Raw genomic sequence first — 23,391 nt, forward strand, 5'->3', positions numbered from 1 at the left:
TTACTGCTCACTCGAAACCATAAGGTTTTACATACCCATCTATAAATATTTGTGGCCCTGGTCAAGTGGCTCCGTAAAAATGCCGAAACTATCCTAACTTCGGATTATCGGCTAAAAGGGACATAAAAAGCTAACAATTGGAAAGAGAGGCAGGTTGAGACGAACACACCATGCATGTGAAAATAAACAAGTGTCTCATGTTTGTCTCAATCTGCCTCCTCAGCCGCCAGCCAAACAGTAATCAGTTGCTGTGTGTAGCAGACAAAAATATATCAGCGCCGGCCCTACCATCGCTTATATTATTTATCAACAGAGAGCTTATCTTTTAGGCAGTTATCCATGACCGCGTTTGAGGGTAAGTTGACAAAAATGTGTGTTTTCATGACGGTTTTCTTCCACCTTAACCTTGTGTGCTTTTTACACAGAGATGGGAATGATGGGGGAGTTGGCCAGAGCCACCGAAGACATGGACTGGACGTAAGAGTTAAGATTAATATTAGCATTTCAATGTTTGTGACTAATCGTGACCCCTTTCAGCCTCCCCACTGATGTTCAAGCTGAAGCAATTCCCCTCATCCTTGGCGGCGGTGACGTTCTTATGGCTGCGGAAACGGGGTCCGGCAAAACAGGAGCCTTTTGTCTTCCAGTCCTTCAATCTGTTTGGGAGACGCTGAAGGAGATTCGCGAGGGGAGAAGCGGAGGGGGCAATACTAGCAGTTCATCCTCCTCATCATCCAAATGGGCATTGTCTGTGTACGATCGTGGCTCGGCATTTGCAATAAGTCCGGATGGACTACGTTGCCAGTCACGTGAGTTTAAGGATTGGCATGGGTGTCGTGGGACGAAGGGTGTGGTGGGAAAGGGGGCCTACTATTTTGAAACAATTGTCCAAGATGAAGGGTTGTGCAGAGTGGGTTGGTCTACACACCAGGTAATTTAAATATATGTATACCAATAGTACTCCAATATTAGACGAATTATGCATTGATTGATTCCCTATTATCAGGCCAGTCATGAGCTGGGCACGGATCGTTACAGTTTCGGTTTTGGTGGAACTGGGAAGAAATCGCATTGCAAACAGTTTGACGATTACGGAGAGCCATTTGGAAAATCGGATGTTATTGGATGTTGTCTCGACCTGGACCGGAGTGAAGTACGATTCACTAAAAATGGAAAAGACTTTGGCGTAGCATTCCAAATTCCTGCGAGCCTTCGAGGTGAAATCATTTACCCTGCAGTGGTTCTAAAAAATGCCGAAATACTATTCAATTTTGGCGACCAAGCATGGAAGCACGAGCCTCCCAAGGGATTCATTGGCTTGGCACAAGTTCAAGAGGACCAGCTCGTGCAGGTCAAGAGTAATCCGAACCATGGAGCCAACAAAGGAGCTCAACAGCCTCTAAAAAACGTGTCAAATGCGCCTCAAGCTATCATCATGGAGGTGAAAGATTTATTAAATAGCTTAGCTATATAATTAACAAATAACTTGAATCGTTGAATTAATATTAAATATTTCTTTTTATGAAATGTAGCCTTCCCGTGAACTGGCCGAACAAACTTTTACACAAATTCAAAAATTTAAAAAGTACTTGGACGCTCCCCCCATCCGAGAATTGTTGGTCATTGGAGGAGTTGCTGTGCGTGATCAGATTGAAGCTCTCAGTCGAGGCGTCGACATTGTTGTGGGGACTCCAGGACGGTTGGAAGAGCTCATCGGTTCAGGCCACATCTCACTCGCTCACACCCGATTCTTCATCCTCGACGAGGCTGACGGTCTCCTGAAAGCAGGGTACACCCAACTCATTCACAAAATGCACGGTCAAATTCCCAAAGTCACTGCAGATATGAAACGACTTCAAATGATTGTGTGTTCCGCCACGTTACACGATTTTGAAGTGAAGAAACTGGCTGTAAGTTATTTATTATAATATATTTAAAGATTTAACTTGTTACAATGCAAGACATCGGCTCAGGTCTAATAAATGAAACAATAATATTGAATCCGTTAGGAAAAGCTCATGTACTTTCCTACCTGGGTTGACCTGAAAGGTGAAGACGCCGTACCGGAAACTGTGCACCATGTTGTGGTTCCCGTGGACCCTAGGAAGGATTTGTCCTGGCACTCCCTCCGCCAACATGTGACCACAGACGGGGTTCACGCCAAAGACAATGTCCGTCCCGGATCAAACACGGCCGAAACATTTTCCGAGGCTGTGAAGCTCCTAAAGGGAGAGTACTGTGTGAGAGCCATTGACAAAATGAAAATGGACCAAGCACTCATCTTTTGCCGGACCAAGATTGACTGTGATAATTTGGAAGAGTATCTCGTGACGAGAGGTGGTGGCCCACGAAGTGTGAGCAATCCGTACACTTGTGTCTGTCTGCACGGGGACCGAAAACCAGCAGAGCGAAAAGAAAACTTGGAACGGTTCAAGAAAAAAGACGTGAAATTTCTCATTTGCACGGATGTTGCTGCCAGAGGACTCGACATTTCTGGACTTCCTTTCAGTAATAGATAATCTTATACAATAAAAGTAATAGGCGAATGTTGACGATAGTGACATTTTGTAACCACAACATTTTCCCAGTGATAAACATAACTCTGCCCGATGAGAAGTCCAACTACGTTCACCGGATTGGGCGAGTAGGTCGTGCAGAGCGGATGGGCTTGGCAATTTCGTTGGTGGCCACAGTTCCGGAAAAGGTGTGGTATCATGGGCAGTGGTGCTCGAGTCGTGGAAAGAACTGTTGGAACACGAACCTCACTGATCGCAAGGGCTGCTGCGTCTGGTACAATGAGCAACAAGTGAGTTCCAACTTTGAGGGAGCTTTTATCGTTGTAATTTCTAGCTAAATTAATAGATCGCCAATCTTTCCTAGTACTTGGCCGACATTGAAGAACATTTGATTGTTACGATTCCACAAGTAGAACCAGACATGAACATTCCGTGTGATGAATTTGACGGCAAAGTGGTTTATGGTCAAAAGCGATCTTTACAAGGTACGTACATATGTAAATGAAGTAAATATTCCGCTTACTTTGGATACACGCAATCTAATTATTTTTTAAACTACGTTATTTTTCTATTTTGATCACTAGATGCCTGTGGGAAGTACCACCTCACGGAGACAGCGTCATCCCTTCAGCAGCTAACACGTCTTGAGAAAGAGACACAGAATTTCTATCTAACTCGACAATTAGCCCCAAATCTCGCAATAAAGTAATGATGGATTATGGATTATATGTTTATCAATTTTACTCGAGTTGTACGATATATCATAAGTAATGCTTATTATTGTTACTAAATCACTGATCGTTTTTTGTAAACTAACCCTCCATATATGTGCATGATATGTATTATGCACAGCTATTTACCAAAAAGTGGAATAAATAAAATAAATACACCAGAATACAAGTTGCAGCATCCCTGCTTAATTTATTTACATACCAAAAGAAGAAATTGCATACTTATTGAGCGATGTAGAATTTTTGTCGGCTAATCTTCACGAGCATCAGCATCTGTGGCAGAGTCTTCTCCATCCGCTGCTTCACCCTCCGGTCGTCCATTTGCGTTGGTTAGCAAATCTCGCATGGCGTCGAGGAGAGCGGTCACACTTTGTTGTAGACCTGCTCCCAAGGCTATGGGTGGATTCTCACCGTCGGCGGCTGCAAGTCGTGCAGGAGGACGCTCAGCTGCCCCCCTGCCAAAATTAAAACCAACACAAAAACAATCAGAGCAAATAAAGCTAGACTAAATATATTTATGTTTACTGATTTCGTCACGCACAGTTGTGGTGGTTGGTCATTGGGTGGAACTGCATTTAGGTCGTTCCAAAGTGAGTCCAATAACATGTTGAGAATTCCCCCTCGACCAGTCCCCGTCCTGGTCCGTCTGGTCTGAAATTCCTTCATGTTGTAAATGTCAACAGCGTCAGGGGGTGGCAGTGGATCGTAGTTTAAAATTGGCTCTTTACTCAATTCCTGTAGGCACAAGATAATGCCAATTCAGTGCATTTTCTCTCTTTGTTTTGCACAATTAAAACAAAATCTATTGCTCACGGGCGGAAAGTTAAATGTAAGGTCTTTGTTATCTGTGAGAAGGACGTGGCGTAAAATATTTCTGGGCGTTGTGGCCAGATAACGTCGTTTCCTTTTCCCTTCATAGTCCTTGACAACTGGATCTGACGCATCGACCCGGTCCAGGATGATTGTCACATTTTTCTCCAACCAGCCTAGCACGCTAGGTTCCTTCCACACATGGTGAGTTCTCCATACGTAGAGTTCGCAAAGGAGACGAAGGGATCGAGACTGACTACACATAGTAATTACGAATAAAACAACAATTAGGTATATAAACTTCAAGCGGATTTGCCAATTGCTAATTGCTAATAGGTACCTGGATTGAGCGAAGCTATTTAAATAATTGTGATGTTTGGCACGGTTATCAATCTGGACGCCTACTTTCTCCAAAAGTGGTAGTAGCACGGAAGGAAACATGAGCACAGCATATTGGATAAGAGCGTCGGCTTTTTGAGACAACTCGATTTCAGGATTCTCCTATAGACAGAGATACAAATGGAAATTCTTAGCTTTGAACTACCAAATGAATTTGCCAACATATAGCTGGACATATTTATTTAGGAAGCCATGTAAGAAGTAAGTCAAATCGTTGGCTCACTTTGAGAGAAAGTAGATGATGAGCAAGTGCAATGGAATAGGAAAAGTTTGGAAGTTGGTCAAGATTTTTTGGTTTTTCCCAAAAGCGATACAGATCGACGAACCATTGAGCTTCATTTCCCTTGAGAGCGTAAAAATCAATCATTAACGTCGCACATAGTGGATCTGACACCGGGTCGAGGCACAAAAGACGTTTGCACAGCTCCAACGCAGTCCGGTGACAAGCTCGTTGTCCCACGAATACTAAATGTTTGAAGAGCAGGATGAAGAAGGGGCTGAAACAGACAGACGGATAAAGTTGGGCGATTATTTATCAGGAACCAATATCACGCCAACCCATAATATAACACATTAAGTAAAAGTATAGACGGACTCTCACTAAAGGTAAACATGACCTGCCCCTCTATTTCTTGATTTAAAACTAAGTACCCGAAACAGGAAAAAATCGTAAAAATTATTTTCGGGATTTTTTTTGGCGGAATGTGACTCCGTTTCGGGTATTTAGGTTTAAATCAAAAAATAGAGGGACAGGTCATGTATACTTTTAGTGAGAGTCCGTCCGAATATATTGACCACAAGCGTCAATATATTCATAAATTGCTCACCGATTCTCTTGGAACTTGTAATCCAGTCGACAAGCCGGGTTATTAAGACAAAACCGAACATGAAATGCATTTTCCAAGCAATGTATCGCACCTTCGACGAGATCCGCAGCTGTAAAAAATAAATGTATAACTTAAACCTTACCTACTCAACTCTAATACGAATTGGATATTACTATCACTAGTTGTACTATTAGGAACAGTTTGCGTATTCAAAATAAATCTACATGCATTCTCACACATCCCGTACATGGATGCTGCCACTATCGACGATCAACGATAACCTTTTCCAGGAACATATATCAATGATGAGTTGTAATGCATGCAGGTGTACACTTACCGACTGACATATCCTCCGCTGATTTCGCCATGTCAGAAAGCTGAATGTGGGAATCAATGTGGTACGGATGGAGTCGTAGAATGCTGACAATATTGTCAGGATTCAGCGTATCTACAGCACGCATGAATTCTTTTTGGACGTCTTGATAATGAAGGTTGTGATCAAATTTGAAGTAGGGATAGCCGTCCACCGTATTCAAGTACGACATGGATATTCCTATTGATTGTGCATATCAAGAATTACCAAATGTATTTTTATTAAATCAAGCTCCACCTAAAACAAAGGCTTACCAGAGCCGGATACGGAAGGCCACTGCTCTTTCGGCATGACTAGTTTACTGTGTCGATAGATGCGGCGTTGGCCCGCTTTGCTGGAATAATTCCAGTGGAATTATTAGAGTAATTTCATTTTTCAGCTCTTGCACAGGATAAGGATAGTGGCTAGTGTTTGTACACATACATAATAATTTAAAAAATACCTTCGTTCATAATTGATAACTTTCGATCCAAAAATCCTTTTGAGCTCAAATTCAGAATTCAGATATTTTGAGTCGATCTTAAACAGCTCTTCGAATGCTGTTTTCCCACTGCTGCTACTCACTGCGTCTGATTCATTCTTTCGAGTTGGTCGTGTGGTTGCCTTTTGCTGTTTTTGTCTTTGACTTTCTTCAGCGTCCTCCTGATAAGCAATTAAATATGCAATGTATAATTGTGCACTATAAAAGAAAGAGTATAGTTTTCTTGCACTCAGCATTTATATTTATAAGTAAAAAAAACTGTCAACAGTCATCATCACTTACTAATTCCGTGTCCACTGCGCTACTCCCTCCACCCACCCGGTCATTGTTATCATTCTTCTTTTTGCCTGGACGTTTCTTTCGCCGTTTCTTCTTGGTCGTGGTGGCCTGGGAGTTATCGTCATCTGGTTTGGACGAATCTTCTTCTGCACCAGCCGCAGCAGCATCTTCATCGTCACCACCTTTCTCCTCAGACTCGGACAGGTCATCGTTCAGCTGAAATGAAGGCAGTAATAATATGAAGCACTTCAAAAGTACAAGAAAACCAATCTTACAACCAAGTACATAATCTTAAAACTAAAATTACTAACCAGCTGGTATGGGTTAATTGTCAGTGCTTTTTTACTCTTGGTGAACAATGCGACGGGGGCTTCATCTTCCGACGTGGGTGAAACCGCCCCCAGCTCGTCCCCTCCACCAAATACCTTTTTAAAGACACGATTCGACATCTCGTCGTCAATGGAGGAAAGACAATTGACACTTGATTGATGGAGAAGGAAGGGTTTGAGGAATTGACGAGAGCCACGAGATGTGCAGGCAAGTGTGCAGCTGACTAATAATAAGAAACACGGGGCGAAGATGGAAATTGCCAGTAGTGCATTATGCTTCCCTTTTTAGCCTCCCTTGTCGCCAACAAAAACCAACTCTGGATACAATTGATACAAATGACAGGTATTTTTCCATACGGACAAACAGGCCTAATTGTCAAGGATAAGCATCGTGACTTTAGTGAAATCCATTACTATCATCAATTAGCAGAGTTGTTATGCAGTGATGGTACCAAATCATGAGCATAGAGCTTCAGGGCCTCAGCCGTGAGCAAATATCACCTCCAAATTCAACTCGTTCAGTCTCAATACTCGGTTTCATTTCATCATCTAGAAAAACCGAAAAATCCTGGTCATCGGCATAATTTTTGTTTATATACTTTATCACTCACTTAAACTTAATTAGCAGCGGCGGATGGGTGTCTTTTGGTTATCAAAGTCCTCACGTCATAATTGTTGAAGCCATCTTTTCACTCAAAACTAAAACTATGATGGCTCATAGATTCGTCCTCACCCCTTGTCGCCAATTGGATCGAGTCCTCCGGCGTAGTCTTATCACCGGTGATGCTTCACATGTACGTACACCTACTTCATTAATTTAAGATGAATTATGTATAGTTATCTAATTAGTTTGCTCTTTATCATTTCAGATATATCGAAGATTCCCCGAAATTCATCGCATTCTATCCCAGGTTCGAGTCTACTTTGGAGATAAGCCACCACCCAAGGGGTTTGAAAAGTTCTTCCGTCCTTCTAAATCTGGGGACAAGGCACCCCCTTCAAAATCGGGGGATGGAAAGGAAGCCGGGACAAAGAAATCAGGAGAAAATGCCCCACCACCGCCACCCTCACGAGCGGCTTCATCTTCAGGACCAACAAACACACCGCCGCCTTCATCGGCCAGACCGCCTGGCGATCCATGGTCTTCTTTTCTAGGGGGTGGTGGACCCCGTGGCGGAAGTACCGGTGGTGGTAAACAGGGAGGACTGGGATCGGAGGGAGGGGACAAGATGATCTTCCTCTCCGTGGTGGCCACAATTGGACTGCTTGGCACTTTTGCCTACTACGAGATGAGTTATAAGGAAATCACATGGAAGGATTTTGTTAATAAGTGAGAAGTTCATGAGAATATACTTGTGGTCATATCAATCATGCAATATTTTATGTAATTAATTATTTAATATGTTCTTTGTATTTACCCAGTTTTATGGCTCGAAATATTGTGGAAAAATTAGAAGTCGTGAATAAGAAATGGGTTCGTGTGCGTCTCAACCCTGGACAAAATGTAGATGGTTCTGTAAGTTGTGTCCTGGATAGAAATTGGAACATTTGTCGTTTTGGTTAACGGATGTTGATTGGTGTTTTGGCAGAGCATTCTCTGGTTTAATATCGGATCGGTGGACTCTTTCGAGCGGAATTTGGAGAACGCTCAAATGGAAATGGGCATTGAGGGCTCCAATTTTATCCCAGTCATTTACAAAACAGAAATTGAAGCTGCCAGTTTGACCGGTGTTCTTCCAACCATCCTCATTATTGGATTTCTCCTCTACATGATGAGACGGTCAGCAGAAATGATGGGTGGTGCTGGTCGAGGTGGGAGAAGGGGTGGAATTTTTGGATCTGTTATGGAGTCCACGGCCAAACTAATTAACTCAAGTGACATAGGGGTCAGATTCAAGTAAGCGGTGTATAATATGTGACGAAATAGCACTAACAAATGTATTAATGTTCACTAACTCGTAGGGACGTCGCCGGGTGTGAAGAAGCTAAAGTGGAAATCATGGAATTTGTAAACTTTCTCAAGAATCCGAATCAATACTATGAACTTGGTGCAAAGATCCCAAAGGGTGCCATCCTCACCGGTATATAGCATTTGTCTTTAAGAAATTATTTCTTAAATGACAATGACTTATTTCTTAGAAATAAGTCATTGTTTTGTTGAACTACAGATTATACTATTTGAATTTTGAGTGAGACTGAAAGTGTATTTTCTGAAATACTATTAAAGTGATTTGTGATGTTGTTACATGACTATTCAGGCCCACCTGGAACGGGTAAAACACTGTTGGCCAAAGCAACTGCCGGAGAAGCAAACGTGCCTTTCATCACGGTTTCAGGATCAGAGTTTTTAGAAATGTTTGTTGGCGTGGGTCCTTCCCGGGTAAAAATTCCTTAGAATTTACACCTAGAATTTGGTAAAAAGCAGTATTAATTGTAACTAATGATTGCAGGTTCGGGACATGTTCGCCATGGCCAGAAAACACGCCCCGTGTATCCTCTTTATTGACGAGATTGATGCAGTGGGAAGGAAGCGAGGGGGTCGTAGTTTTGGAGGTCATTCAGAGCAGGAAAATACCCTCAATCAACTCCTAGTCGAAATGGACGGTGCGTAGACAGTGCAATCCCAATTTATTTTGTCCTGCCATATGAATACTGAGTTACCAAATATAAATTGATTTTATATATAGGTTTCAATACGACAACAAACGTGGTGGTGATGGCAGCAACTAATCGAATTGATATCCTGGACAGCGCATTGCTTCGGCCAGGTCGGTTTGATAGACAGATTTTCGTTCCAGCCCCAGATATCAAGGGTCGCGCCAGTATATTCAAAGTTCATCTCAAACCTTTAAAATCCGAGTTGGATAAAAATGATTTGTCAAGAAAGATGGCTGCGCTAACTCCAGGATTCACGGGTTAGTTGATGTCATTAAATAAATCGCTGATTATATTTCCGAAACCAGTTATTATTAATTTGCTGCTGTGCACTATGATGAAATGTATTGACGTAGGTGCGGACATATCCAACGTCTGCAACGAGGCGGCGCTGATTGCTGCACGTGACATGAACACAACGATAAGTTTGAAACATTTTGAACAAGCCATTGAACGTGTCGTTGCTGGGATGGAGAAGAAAACAAATGTCCTTCAACCGGATGAGAAGAAGACTGTGGCATATCATGAAGCGGGGCATGCCGTAGCCGGATGGTTCCTGAAACATGCGGATCCTCTCCTTAAAGTGGGTTTACAATTACATGACTAATATATAATACTTAATATATAATGCCTTAAAATTATCTGCTGTGCAGGTGTCCATAATTCCGAGAGGAAAAGGTTTAGGTTACGCCCAGTATCTTCCTAAGGAGCAATATTTATATACTAAAGAACAGTTATTTGACCGAATGTGTATGACGGTAAGCGAGTCGTTTATTGGGGAGTTGGATTTAAATACGATTGACTTGTTTGCATACGATATTTTTACAGCTCGGAGGAAGAGTGAGTGAGCAGATATTTTTTGGCAGGATCACCACGGGAGGTAAGCTGTCTAACATAGAACATCCTCACATTTATGGATTTTTTAATTCCCAAGAAGTAATATGCATACATAAATAATTAGCGTCGGTACCTAGATGTGCAGGTGTATAATGTGTGTGGTGCAGGTTTATATTTTGCTAATAAATAACATACTGATAATTCCAGCTCAAGATGATTTGAAGAAAGTGACGCAGAGTGCGTATGCTCAGGTTGGTTTGCTGTTTGTGTGATGCGTGATGAAATTCATCAAACTCATAACCTGACAATTTTACTGAATATGTAGATTGTTCACTATGGAATGAATGACAAAGTGGGCAATGTGAGTTTTGACATGCCACAACCTGGTGAAATGGTGATGGACAAGCCATACTCGGAAGAGACTGCACAGCTTATCGACACTGAAGTTCGCGTACTGATCTCGACCGCTTACGAATACACTCACAAACTCCTCACAGAACACAAGCAAGATGTTCTTAAGGTAGTGAATTCACAAAAATGATTATGATTAAGCATGTAGTGAAATGTTACATCAACTATAAAAACACGAGTGCTTGCTAAATAATGGCTGGGTAGCTGCATGGTGTGGCTACTTTCCCACGGTGGCTTTTAACGGATTAGGTTAATCATATGCAAAAAAGTTGGTTAATCCTTTTCAGTGTATTTTCTCAACTCTGTTTTTATATAAATACCTTTTTCATGTAGTCAGTCACTTAATTAAATTGTAATAAATTTTTACTACTGTGGATTGTTGTTTAACAGGTGGCTGAACGTTTGTTGAAGCAAGAGATTCTAAGTCGAGATGACATGATTGAGCTGCTAGGAAAACGACCCTTCCCAGAAAAATCGACATACGAGGAATTTGTAGAAGGGACGGGTTCATTTGAAGAGAATACAGAACTCCCCGAAGGCCTCAAGGAGTGGAACAAGGCTCGTCCCGAAGAGAAAGGAACCCCTCCACCACAAGCCGCAACCCCTGCGTCAACTTAGTCAAATCATCATGCACTTTTATAGGAAATCAAACAATAACCTGATAATAAAAATTATAGTTGAACCCGTTCAAGAATGCAACGCAATGCAATCACTCGCTTCATTTCTCATGATCTGATCTACATAATAATACCCGACGTGTTTTGTCAAGTTATTGTTTGTTGTTGTTGGACTTGCACATTTCTGAGAAGAAGGCTGACTTTGTTTATTGTTTTGCATACCAGCTTTTTTTATACACAACAATTATATATATATGTATGAGAGAAGTCGGCCGTATTGTAGTTACCCACGTCAGATAAGTTTTTTTCATTTTGCATTTATTTGTGATAACTCCTTACCAAAATGGCGGAGCAAGCATTTTATGTCATCTTGTTCCTCGCCACCATCTCCATAGCGGAGGCTGCAGTAAGAAACAACACCTTTGGGAATGACTTCACGTCCAACGCCATCCCGGGCTCATCTTCACTGGATGATCTTGCCGGAGACAGGAAGGCGGCTGCCGACTTGCAAGCCAAAATTGAGGCCATTCACCAGCACGATCCGCGCAGTTGTGAGTCAGCAAAAATTCGCATTTATTGTATCGTCACTATTCGTCACGATGGAGCAACCGAGATAATAAACTTTTTATACGATAGATTTATAGATTTATTTTTAGACGATAAGCCTTTTTAAACGTTTGTTTTTACAGCCCTCCAACTAGCTCAAGAAGTTCTGACCCGGGTGTTTGAACAGTTCCACGCCAAAACTGGGGGCGACCATGTGCCGATTTCTCAGCTAATCGAGCGGATGGGGGAAACCCAGGGGAAGACGACGCTCTATCTCTTTCGACTAATTTCCTTCATGGACACCGACAATGACTACAAAATCAGCAAAAATGGTTTGTGCAGAGCCATATAAAAACTTTTTCAGTGTGCCATTGTCCACCGCGAAGAAATATGCATACACAGATAGTCCTTAAGGGCAGTTTGGGTGATGCCAGGTCAGGTAAACGTATATCGTATTTTTTTCAGAATTTGCAAATTTTTTTATGGGACCGGCCGGCCATCCGGATATGCTGATAGACTTACTGCTCCGAATTCAAGACACTGATCAAAACGGCGTCTTGAGCGCCTATGAACTCCTTTGGGTATTAATTAACTATTTTTTCCTACTGAATTTGCCTAAATAAAGTGGGGTCGATAATTTTATTGCTTGCAGAACGAGGTCATGAGTCTTGGGATAAACTACAACTTGTTCGACATGTGGCGTTCCGCTAACCAGAAGCTGAGCGAACTTGACTTGAACGATGACGGGATGGTGGACACGAGCGAGTGGGGGCATTACGTTATATTCAATATCAACGAAGCCCTCGTCCAACAAAGAGTCGATGGGTCAAAATAATTCAAGGCGAAATAAATAAATAAAACAATTTTTTTGGTCCTAAACTAATTTAGTTACCGGTTCCCCTTTTATAATTGCAGCATAATTTTGACAATGCTCATCATCGTTGGCGTTTATTTTTGCATATTAATTATTATTGTTTACAATACCTCCTAAGCTATATACACTTATGTATGGTGCGTTATGCATTATGCGTCCTCAATTCCTGGAAGCAAAACATTCAACTTCCGCATGAGCGAACCCCAACTTTACGTGCCACCTTAATTACAACGCTGTTAGTCAGTTCAGTGGGATTGAAATTATCAGCATGTTGCCGCAATCCTTCCTCCTCCTCGTGGTCGGGGTCACAGTGAGTGTGAGTGAATACCAAGATGCTTCCATTTACGCCGCCGCAGGTCGATTGGGCATCACCATAAACTACACGGACCATTCTGACTGGTCGAATCTGGGGAAAGTGCTGCATGACCACGGATTCATAGGAATTGGCACCGTCTGCGTCACGGGGGCGTAAGTCCATCAGGACATTTTCGGTGGTGAGGAGACTGATATTTTTCTGACTTGTGGTATTTCATTTCACACAGATGGTTGATGTACCGACAACCCGAGTACGGGTCGTTTGGGCCAAATGACTATGACGTTGCTTCTGGTGGAAACCATTGTGTTGAACCAGGAAATGTGAGATGATGCTACTTGTGTACTTATAGTAAATGCGATATACGAGCACATGGACACATGTATCTTGTGAAATTGATTAGACTCTTGAATTGTTGGGACAACTTTTTTGCGTTTAGATCGAGTCCATGCAACCGCTGGGTCAGGACGAAGCACCCTTCAAAACCTCCCTCAACATCTTCAAAGAAAACTACTTTGCGGGACTGGGCGTCCCCATGGACGGAACGAGGGGGCCTCGATTCTTTGAATCCCTTGGAGGGGTCCCACGCTCATTCGTCTTCATTGGGAAAAGCCAGTGGACCATCCAGGTGTCAAAGGTGGGTGACAAAAATCTTAATTGACAAATCGCGACATAATAAATCGGTTGCATGTACATACAAATATGTAACAAGCCCTCTGCCTCTTCCAAGTATCTAAAATTTATCTGTATAAAACTGGGATAAATAGAACGGCACCATGCGAGACTTTTGTTTCGCCACGAACTTTGACCCCCGTGAAGAGCTGCCCATCTGCCTTGTCCCAGACCTTGTCGCGCTGGGCAAGTGGGAAGTGAATGAGAAGATCGTGTCAATTGCGAAGGGGTGCAAACGGGGAGCAGCCCTCAAACCTGAGAACATCCACCTGCTCGAAGACTGTCGATATTTTGGAGAACGGCGGCCCGACTTGAACGAACCCGACGCCTATCGCCCTCGCGTCCTCAGTCAGAACCTGCTCGACAAAGAGCACAAGAACGACACGGAACCAGGAGTGACCACCGAGAGACCTGTGATAGTCGAGCCGCCCTTCAGGGACGTGTACAACAAGACGTGTCCGGCGGATGGGATCACTGAGCTCATCCAACTCCTCTCCATCCGTCTCAACCACGACTTCACGGCAGAGACGCAACTGCTCTGGCCGACGGTGCCGGAACACATTTGGAGGACGGAAATGCTCGACCTGGTTTATGACATCGCCATGACCGTCGTGCCCGCCAACATTGTCCCGCCACTCTACCTCATGATGATGCGGGAATTTATGGTCCACCATTTGTCCAACGCGTATGTGCTCTTAATTATTTTTAATAATTATTACGTTTCAGTCGTCTCAAAATGCGGGGAAACAGTGAGTGCGTATGCGCACCTCAAAAAGAAAGACAATAATTTCCTGCGTATTCACGTGTGCTTATGTACCCAACGGCCCAAGGTGGAAGACGAAGGGGGGTCAACCGCTCGACATTCCGGAATATTTTATCGGCATCGTGACCTCCGACTTGGACAAATGTGCCCAACTCTTGGACGACTCAGCTGACGTGTTTCTCGAGGTGTCGGCCGTTTGCATAAACTTTCTGCACTTTTGTACTTGATAAAATAACACTATTAGTAAAACGAAAACACTTTGTATGCCTCAGCAAAACTTGGAATACTGGATTCAACCTGGACCTAAATCCATGTTTGAAGCATTTATCCGTTGGCGCGGTGTGGACATTGTGGTCGACACAACTTGGGTCCTAAGTAATCTCGTGCTTGGCGTTTGTCACCATTTGTTCAATTATTCGACCAACTTTTGGGCAAACTTCGTCCATGTTTTCAACGACCTCTACCTAAAACCAGTGATCAACGATTGGTAATTATTGTTAAGAAGCCGTACATGTCGAATATTTGACACCGTCCAATTCATGTGCTTGCAGGACGTCGAGTGGGGTTGAGGACCAGTTCATTCTCGGAGGTTTCGACTACGACTCCCAGTACGAACGCCTCGCCGCCTTTGCCACGAATGCACTCCAACTGACTCCAAACTTCCAGCCCTTTGATCGACCCCTGCCTCCAAGAGAAAAGAAGGAGACACGGAGACGTCGCAAGGCGTAACCCCTCCGCCACCAACCCTTCATCAACTACATAACCTTCCATATTCAGCTTGTGGATGCAGCATTTACATGTATTCATTCAAATCCAATGACGAATAAAACTCTCAAAGTTTCCGAGTAAAATCAGCCTTTTTTATTCACGAATTCATTGTACAATGAGAGATGAGATCAAAACTTGACTCAAAATTGTGACTAGTTCATAAGTAATAAGTTTGCATTTAATACACTAACGACGAGTGATGAGATCACGACTCTTTGTAATAACTGAACGTAAGTATAGAGCGGAGTGCAATCAAGTATTTTTAGGTACAACCAAAGGTAATGAGTAACACATTTATAATATCAGGAAGGGAGTGAGCCAAGGGTCACCCCACATGGACCAACGCATTTACATACCAACCACTACAAAAAGACAATAGACGAGAATGACTTGAAACACTGCACACAGATCAGTAAGTACAGCTGCTGAATTTGGTTATTATGGAACGACATTTTGTTTTTGTTTGTTTGTAGTGGTGACTTTGATGGTGTTACATAAATAATTATATTCACGACTTTACGATAGATTCAAAACACAGTGCAAGAGCACAGAGAGTAAAGTTGGCATTATATGACTACATACATACAAATGTATGATTACAGTGATTGGTAGACAAAGCGTGACCATTAGACAGCTCTCTATAATTACCACCCAACGCTACGATTATTAGTTGACAGAAAGAGAGAACAGTGGTACTTGGATATTTACAATATAGTTTGATACATAGTTTACATAGTTGCTGGCTGGCGAGGAGACGCCGATGGCCGTATTTTAAACAGGGAAAGTGAGAAATTGACCTTGAGTTGAATACACAGTTTTTTTACATAGTTTGTGAAGCACAGAAATATTGCTCAGAAGTAGATTTTTATTTTGTGGATACCTTATTCCGTCCTAATCAAGTAGTAGTAAGTAAGTAAGTACATACACAAGTAGTAAGTAGTAGAAGTAGTATTGCTTCGGTTTTAATTCACTCGAGACTAAGACACTAAAACCCATCATCATCACTCCACGATGCCAAACACACCCCACGCCCAGATGTACTCTCACATTACAAGTAGTTAGTTACGCCCTGGAAGCAGAGAGAAAGCTGACGAAACAACAATCATTGACAGCGACAGTAAGTACGACGACGACGACGACAATTGACAACAGACACACACGTTGAGCAGAGTTCAGTAGTTAGTGAAAGTAGTACGATCATATTAAAATTTAGACATTATGTCGTGGCATGCATGCACATACGGAAACATTTATTGCTTTGGTTATTCAGTCCAACCTCACCCCACAACTGGACTCTCACACAAACCTCTCACCCCACCTGACCAGAAGACCGAATGGAAATGTCCTTGCATGGTCAGCAGCAATTCGTCTAGTCCTTGAAGCAGGAAGAGTCCGTGTGCTTGTTGAGGTAGGACTTGAGTGCGAATGACTTGTGACAACGGTCGCAGGAGTAGTTCTTAGCGCCCGAGTGGGTCTGCAACGTCGAAAATTTACCGTTTCAGTAAGTTCATGAGAGGGATAATCCAATTAAGTCACACGATCTGATTGCATATTTACTTACCTGCATGTGCGCCCGCAGGTTGGAGCGGTCTGCGAAAGCTGAAAAGTTTGAAAAGAGTCAATTAAACTAATGCGATACGAAGTTGGTATTTCAGATAAGGCAAGGACACTAAATTAGCTACTCACCCTTCCCACAGTCTGCACAGCCGTAGGGTTTTTCTCCCGTGTGGGATCTCATGTGACCTTGGAGGAGCCAGGGGCGTGAGAATGACTTGGAGCAAATGTCGCACTTGTGGGTCAAGTTGTGCCTGCAGTTTAAATTATTTCGCTGCCATTGCCGTTTCACAATTCATAGCAAGTCATAATTTAGCAGAAATTGATTTTCACTCACGTGAGAATGTGCATTGAAAGTGCAGGCATTGAAACATACGCTTTGCCACAGGTTGGACACCGCTTTGCATTTTGGGAGTCGAGCGACCGGTGAGTCTGCAATGATAGAAACACGGCATTATTGTAACTGGATGGCTGCATGTCAAATATTAACCAAGGTGAATAAACCTGTTTGTGTCGGGATAGATTCGATGACGTGGCGTAATGCTTCCCGCATTCGCCACACGTGAAACGTTGAAGATGCTTCGAGTCGCACGAAGAGATGGATGGTGTTGGGGACGAGGGCGACCTGTTCAGAAAACTAAGCTATAGCCTAACCATAGACATTTGCATAACCACATGTTACCAACAAGTAAGGTAGGCCTAGCCTATGCCTTACCTGGGTTTAGGTCCTCGCCACTTTCCCCGCCGCACTTTCCCTTCAATCTCCTCATAGTCGAGGTCGTAGTCAGAATCGTCGTCCTCGTCCTCGTCCTCAAACTCATCTGAAGAATGCATTTCGTAATCTGATGGTGGCGGGGTCACGGTTCTGGGACGTTTATTATTACTTGCATTACTATTATTGCTATTCATCCTTCGCCCATTCGTCGACTGCCTCTTGCTGAGGAGACGACTCGAAACACGGCGCGACGACCGGCGCCCATCCAAAGCAGCGAGATCCTTGTAGTTGTAGCATCTTTGCGAAGAGGAGGAGGAGGAATCTTCGTCTTGGTCATAACTCCGCCTTGGTCGGTGACTGCGTGTGTGACCACGAAATGACGAGTCGTCATCTTCTTGCATGTCATAGTCGTCCTCTTCCTCCTCTTCCTCCTCCTCGTCGTCATCTTCTTCCTCATCTTGCTGCAGGGGATCAGAGGAGATTTTTTCCTCCTCCTCCTCCACGGGACACACATTTTCCGCGTCCGAAGAATATTCCGAGGCAGAAGGGGTGAGTGGGGTGGAGGTGTGGGTGATGACGTTGACGTGGTGATGTTGGTGGTGCGAGTGGTCTACTTCCAGAGCCGTGAGCGTGGTAATGTCCTGGGCATGAGAGGGCGTGTCTGGCGGGGTCAAGGGGTGTGAGGACAGAGTGCTGGCAGAGACCAGGACGGGCGTGGTGGCCTTGTGGTGCAAGGGCGGAAGGGAGCGTGAAAGTTGGAGCAGGTCTTGGGCAATGGCCTCCTCCTCCGCTGTTCTGTGGAAAGGTAATGAAAGAATGAATGAATGTATGTATATGGCACATTCCCCCAGTGAAGTGGGAATTTAGTGCAACCTCATCCTCATTTTCACTTTCTCTCACCACTCCAGTTTATTTTTATCTTCATTTCTCATAATTAAAATTTCTATTTTTAAATTATTATGGAGGAGGAGGGACACTCATCAGGCGAAGATTTTGTAGTGAGAAGACCACCCGTTGCTCCAATGATGGAGGGGGAGGAGGTAGTGGCCGGTCCGTCTTCTAACAAGCGGTTAGTTTTTTTATTCCTCCTCCTTCCAGTAATTAATTATTTAATTAATGTACGTTGCAGACCAAAGCGACAGTCTTCCCCTACTCCCTTACCAGTCCCCATTTCTGCCAAATTGTTGCCAGCGGAGAAGAAAAAGCACCCACTCGCTCCCACTGGTTATCTCAACCCTCCCGGGACAAAGATAAGGAAAAGAGAAAGTCGGTCACGACAGGAAGTTTAGCCAGGGAGGACGACGATTTCGAACCAGTGTCATGGTTTTACTTTCCAAAGGTGGAGGAAGAGATACATGACGAGGGCAGTGGGGGGATCTACGTTCGAACGGGAGAATTGGCTGAAGAATTCGAAATCAGATATACGGGAGGAGCGTCTGAATCGAGAATTGGAAAAACAAAGACAGGTAAATGATGAATCATTTCTTTAGCCAATCAAACTAAAATGACACAGTATAATAATAAAACTATTATTATTATGCTATGTAGATGAAGGTGTAGATCTCATTAGGAAGACGATTCTACAATTAGTTGGTAAAGAATCTCCCTCCGCACCTGAGCTGGATATAGAAGAATGATCCCCCGAACTAATTTTCACGCAAGAAGAGGAGGGTTTGACTGATGAAGAGAGAGAGCTGCTCTTTACTAAGATTTTCGAAAAAGGTGGACGAGTTCCCGTCGTCGGTAAGCCGGACTGGAATCTTATCATCCACAAGGCACCAACAACGGGAATAATTCATTTATGTCTCGAAAAGAAACACAGGAGTTACGGTGAACAGACTTATATAGCTGAGAGAATTTGTACTAAGCGTGGTAAACATATAATCATGTGTTTTTTCTTTATAACCTAGTTTATGTATTTAAATTGATTTGTTACTTTTATAGGCTGCTACCAGTACAAATCCACACTATCAAGTGAAGTACTCCCTAAGTGTGCAGTACACAAGGATAAGGTGATCTATATGGTGGTGGGATTGACTCCTTACGGGGGAAAAGACGCTCTTGTTTTGAAGCATATGAAGTTCGTGAACTCCGTCCCGTTGGATTCATCTGACTTTGTGATAAAGCAGGAGGCAAAATTACGCATGACTCATTTAGTTTCCCATTATCCAAATTGGGTCAACTATTGTGCCACAAAAGAAGTCCACCTATTACCTAAAGAGATTTCCATGCACCACTACGACAACGAACAGGATGCGTTAAAACGACTGGCACTAGAGTCGGTTAGTTAATCTAATTCTAAACTGTATATTGTATTTATTGAGACTTGTCAATTGAGCATTATTATTATTATTTATTAGACGATCGGCATGATGATGCAACTCGCCCCAGGGACTATGCCTTTCACTAATTTGGACGATGTCATTCCACTCAGTTATGGAATGGAGGACGAGATCGATACGCGTCTTAAGGAACTGGGCATGCATCTCAAAATCCTTCGTAAGTTGAAACCGGAAGAGAACGTGACCTATCCATTTCAAGGGGAATATTTACTCGGAACGCCAGCAGCCGAGACGCAACAACCTGAGAAAGGAACGGCGTTTTTATACACCATTACTTCACGCGACATGTTGTATTTTGGTCAGAGTGACACCCCCGACTTCAAGAGCCGACTAGACAGAAGTAGGAGGGACGGTGCTAGTGCGTACAAGCGGATCACAGAGGCCAAGACTTACCCACCAGGGATCAAAGCCCCCACGATGACATGTACTCTCCTGGCCAAATGTGATGTCAAAGACAAGGACACGATTGAGGCGAAAATGATAATTGCAGGTTACATTGCATATTTACTAGGACTTCGAAATCCACTTCGCCCTCAAAATTGTTCTGCTCGTTGTTACTCGACCAATAAATGTGTCCTTCTGAGCCTTGTGGATTCTGGTGCCTGGAGTGAGATATGCGAGTTTATTAAGTTATTTTGGAGAGTGGAGCCCATGTTTGGAAGATCCGAGAAGCAGCTTCGTGTCAAGAATCGTGTGACAATGGTAAAACTGATTTGAAGGCATCTCGTTTTAATTTACTGAAGTTTTTGCCTCCTCTTCTTAGAACGAGGCGCAGGAACGGAGTGAAGGTGAGGACGAATCTTCCGAGGATGAAGATTACAATCCAGAGAAGGATAAGCACAATCCGAGCGATAGCAGGTATTATAAAATACTTTGGCATTATTATTTTGTAATTAAACCTATTTATTAATCCAACGTTATTTGCAGTGATAGTGAGGTTGGTCTCGTCACTGATTCTGAATCATCAGTTGTGAGCGGAAGTGGTGGGAGCGGATCTGACAGCGATTGAACAACCTCTTCTCCAGTCTCCATCCCTATCCATCTACTTTATTTATTTATTAAACAGTTACTACTTACTATTACCTGCCGTTTTAGTGCCTAAAATTTGCCAGTTTAAATTAATTAAATTTTTGTTTACTTGATAACACTGAGGCTGATCGAACATGATTCCACTACTCAGTTAATTTCCTAGTATGTACTACATACCTAAACCGACGGTGGAGTGGGAGAAGGTTGCTCGGCGGGCTGATGATGGTCATCCTGTTAGCATTCGTGCTGTCCACAGTGGTCGTCGTGATGCTGCGGTGAGGAGGATCGTTCCCGCCCTCGTCGTTTCCAGATGTGACTAGTGAATAGGATACCAAACAATTATTAGCATAACCTGACCGGCACAAGTAAGGTACGCAGTAGATGGCGATAGAAATGTTTAAAAGTATTACTCAAGTAGTGCACCCAATATAAGAGTATAAATAAATAGCAAGTAAAACAAAGACTGACGAGAGGATATGACGCAAGGTTAGCACACAAGGAAAGCCGAATTTATTTTATTCAATTTTGGACAGGTACTTAAGGACAAGTGGAGAACATGATTGATGAGTCACAAAGTGAAATTATTGTCTTCCGCCTTGTCGACAGTGTTGTTGATGGTGGAGAGCAGGGTGTTGGCATTTCCGCTGAGAGTGGAGTCCGTCTGAGAGACGATCCCTCTGGCCTTGACCAACACCTCCCGAGCCCTCCGCCCAATCTCGTTTTTCCACAACCACATCCTGCAGTCCTTCTTGCAACTCCGTGCCAGGAAGGGGTGCAGATGTGGGGGCAACTTTTGAGCCAAGTAGGATGGCGTTGGTGTGGGCAGGTCGTCCACGTTGACCGGATGCAGATGAAGCTCCTCCTCACCAAGATCCTCGTCCGTGTCATCCGCAGTGGCAGTCGAGTAGTCGTAGCTCGTGACGACACCTTCCTTCCCTTCCTCCTCCCCTTCCTTGACCTGCTCCTGACCCGGAATCGGGGTCATACCTCCTTCCCCAGCCCATGTGGGGGACACGTGACGCTCATGGATAATTCCCCCACCAGTCTGTTGACCTTGATGACTCTTGGGTGAACGGTAGTGGTCGTTCGTGTAGGCGTACATGGTCGTGAGTTGGGGGGTTGGACTGAACATGGCTCTTGGCGTCCAGTGGATATCGACAAGGTTGGACATGGAAGAGGGTGGAGGGGCTGGTGCAGATGGGACGTGTTGCACTCCAGGGTCGGCCAGTGTGGAGAGGAGGAGCTGAGATGGCAGGATTGGTGGGGTGGCCGAGGAGTTGTCGGTGGATCTTGGTGTTGTCGCTGAGGCGTCGGACCAGGCGACGTGTCGATCATTGGCGTTGGCGTGGTTGAGGGCAACTCTGGAAATGGAGGACGTGACCCCTGCCGTGGGTGGGAGGGCTTCACCCTCTTCCACGAGTGGGAGATCAGGGTGGTGAGGCAACGTCCCTTCAAGACGGGACCGGTTAAACTCTACGGATTCTCGCACATTGGCGAATAAGGGCTCAGCGACAGGGTGGTCCATCTGTTGCTGCTGCTGCTCATTGGCGACAGGAGTGATGTTGGCTGCTGTCATAATGGTGTGTGACTGATTTGGGACAACCTGTCTGCTGTTTCGAACTCGAGCTAATATTGTGCTAATTGTAAATGGAAATGCGGCCTAGTCGTGCTTGTCCTGAAGGATGCGAGCGTTGCCAAGGGAGAGGGGAAAAGAGAGAGGGTAATCAAAGTCTACCTGCGTGGTGGGTGTGGTGGTGGTGGTTGTTGGCCCATGTGCGGATTTGCTTCTTGACGAGGTAGCATCGAGGCATCTCCTCACCTGAAAGAAGAAACCACGCCACATCAATTCTGCCCCAACCACCCCATCGTAAAACCATTTCGAGCCCCATAAAAAGTGAGATGATGACGAAGGAAGGACGGAAATGGAAAGAAAGGAAGGAGCACATTCCCTGCAATGCAGTTGTGTAACACGAGTGCTCATCAGAGAGAGAGAGAGAAGGAGAGAGCGAGTGGTGGAGTCAGGAGGAGTGTGGTGGCGGTGGAGAAAGCCAAAGGGTGGATTATGATCTGATAGTTTTATTACCACCTCCACTCTGCTTGGCAACGACATGGCCACCACCCCCACAAAATCCACTGCCCCCACCAACCCCCCTCTCTCTCCCTCTCTCTCCGTGGTGGAGGGTGTGACTAGCAACAGGTCAAAAACAGGTGGGCGTGGTGGGCGGAACGACGGCAACCTGTGGGTGTGGTGGATAAGGTAAAGGACTCACTTGGTGGGAGGCTACTCCTGCTGGGCGTCCGCGGAGGTTGTGGTGGGTTGCGAAGGAATAATAGTGGCACGACCTCCACGATGAAGCTGCCTGACTCCCTCCGCTGCACAATAGCTGGCTGCAGGGGGACCAATGTTGCTTGGAGAAAAACTGTGGAGAATAAGAATGATGGGCGATCCGTCCGCTGCGGCAGAAGGGGAGATGTCGGAGCGACGTGACCCAACCGTACCAGAGCACCCGAACACACTGAACCCAGTCCCGACACACGCCAGCTCCAAGT

General features: G+C 44.2%; 8 protein-coding genes across 9 annotated transcripts; 6 read left to right on the forward strand and 2 right to left on the reverse strand.

Moving 5' to 3' along the window:
• The first annotated feature begins 208 nt into the window (after nt 1-208).
• LOC110858644 (ATP-dependent RNA helicase Ddx1) lies at nt 209-3,411 on the forward strand. Of its 2 annotated transcripts, XM_022107473.2 has the most exons (9): nt 210-355; nt 426-477; nt 538-931; nt 1,007-1,441; nt 1,533-1,910; nt 2,010-2,508; nt 2,589-2,806; nt 2,881-3,001; nt 3,101-3,411. In XM_022107473.2, the coding sequence occupies exons 1-9, from the start codon at nt 340-342 to the stop codon at nt 3,223-3,225; spliced, it is 2,238 nt and encodes a 745-aa protein (XP_021963165.1). In that variant the 5' UTR covers nt 210-339; the 3' UTR covers nt 3,226-3,411. The 2 variants fall into 2 exon arrangements, with proteins under 2 accessions (XP_035714704.1, XP_021963165.1); XM_035858811.1 differs by lacking the exon at nt 3,101-3,411 and having other exon boundaries at nt 209-355; nt 2,863-3,001.
• Nucleotides 3,412-6,975, reverse strand: LOC110858645 (transcription factor 25). Its single transcript, XM_022107474.2, has 11 exons — nt 6,728-6,975; nt 6,420-6,632; nt 6,099-6,298; nt 5,911-5,990; nt 5,621-5,836; nt 5,284-5,392; nt 4,680-4,953; nt 4,398-4,558; nt 4,061-4,313; nt 3,789-3,982; nt 3,412-3,702 (listed from the first exon to the last, which is right to left on the reverse strand). The coding sequence occupies exons 1-11, from the start codon at nt 6,863-6,865 to the stop codon at nt 3,498-3,500; spliced, it is 2,043 nt and encodes a 680-aa protein (XP_021963166.1). The 5' UTR covers nt 6,866-6,975; the 3' UTR covers nt 3,412-3,497.
• A 284-nt stretch (nt 6,976-7,259) lies between these two features.
• LOC110858642 (AFG3-like protein 2) lies at nt 7,260-11,347 on the forward strand. Its single transcript, XM_022107472.2, has 14 exons — nt 7,260-7,539; nt 7,615-8,075; nt 8,168-8,261; nt 8,335-8,642; nt 8,708-8,826; nt 9,004-9,125; nt 9,196-9,349; nt 9,433-9,660; nt 9,757-9,983; nt 10,054-10,158; nt 10,229-10,280; nt 10,445-10,488; nt 10,563-10,757; nt 11,039-11,347. The coding sequence occupies exons 1-14, from the start codon at nt 7,453-7,455 to the stop codon at nt 11,264-11,266; spliced, it is 2,424 nt and encodes an 807-aa protein (XP_021963164.1). The 5' UTR covers nt 7,260-7,452; the 3' UTR covers nt 11,267-11,347.
• A 73-nt stretch (nt 11,348-11,420) lies between these two features.
• On the forward strand, nt 11,421-12,694 carry LOC110858532. The gene is made up of 4 exons (XM_022107348.2): nt 11,421-11,816; nt 11,955-12,143; nt 12,277-12,392; nt 12,464-12,694. Exons 1-4 carry the CDS (start codon nt 11,609-11,611, stop codon nt 12,644-12,646), a joined length of 696 nt encoding a protein of 231 aa, XP_021963040.1. The 5' UTR covers nt 11,421-11,608; the 3' UTR covers nt 12,647-12,694.
• Nucleotides 12,695-12,914: 220 nt separating this feature from the next.
• Nucleotides 12,915-13,330, forward strand: LOC118438447. The gene is made up of 2 exons (XM_035858757.1): nt 12,915-13,153; nt 13,228-13,330. Exons 1-2 carry the CDS (start codon nt 12,954-12,956, stop codon nt 13,328-13,330), a joined length of 303 nt encoding a protein of 100 aa, XP_035714650.1. The 5' UTR covers nt 12,915-12,953.
• Nucleotides 13,331-13,446: 116 nt separating this feature from the next.
• LOC118438467 lies at nt 13,447-15,273 on the forward strand. The gene is made up of 5 exons (XM_035858806.1): nt 13,447-13,635; nt 13,766-14,355; nt 14,501-14,618; nt 14,706-14,920; nt 14,985-15,273. Exons 1-5 carry the CDS (start codon nt 13,447-13,449, stop codon nt 15,160-15,162), a joined length of 1,290 nt encoding a protein of 429 aa, XP_035714699.1. The 3' UTR covers nt 15,163-15,273.
• LOC110858409 (zinc finger protein 37) lies at nt 15,272-23,358 on the reverse strand. The gene is made up of 9 exons (XM_022107183.2): nt 23,112-23,358; nt 22,577-22,660; nt 21,019-21,157; nt 17,471-18,265; nt 17,260-17,380; nt 17,093-17,187; nt 16,888-17,009; nt 16,763-16,800; nt 15,272-16,675 (listed from the first exon to the last, which is right to left on the reverse strand). The coding sequence occupies exons 2-9, from the start codon at nt 22,650-22,652 to the stop codon at nt 16,571-16,573; spliced, it is 1,491 nt and encodes a 496-aa protein (XP_021962875.1). The 5' UTR covers nt 22,653-22,660; nt 23,112-23,358; the 3' UTR covers nt 15,272-16,570.
• On the forward strand, nt 18,305-21,485 carry LOC110858410. Its single transcript, XM_035858805.1, has 9 exons — nt 18,305-18,539; nt 18,600-18,936; nt 19,019-19,213; nt 19,285-19,342; nt 19,415-19,752; nt 19,831-20,514; nt 20,576-20,670; nt 20,740-21,211; nt 21,375-21,485. Exons 3-8 carry the CDS (start codon nt 19,151-19,153, stop codon nt 20,819-20,821), a joined length of 1,320 nt encoding a protein of 439 aa, XP_035714698.1. The 5' UTR covers nt 18,305-18,539; nt 18,600-18,936; nt 19,019-19,150; the 3' UTR covers nt 20,822-21,211; nt 21,375-21,485.
• Nucleotides 23,359-23,391: the final 33 nt, after the last annotated feature.

This window comes from Folsomia candida, unplaced genomic scaffold (assembly GCF_002217175.1).
Source record: "Folsomia candida strain VU population unplaced genomic scaffold, ASM221717v1 Fcan01_Sc021, whole genome shotgun sequence".
In the NCBI taxonomy this organism is placed as follows: Eukaryota; Metazoa; Arthropoda; class Collembola; order Entomobryomorpha; family Isotomidae; genus Folsomia; species Folsomia candida.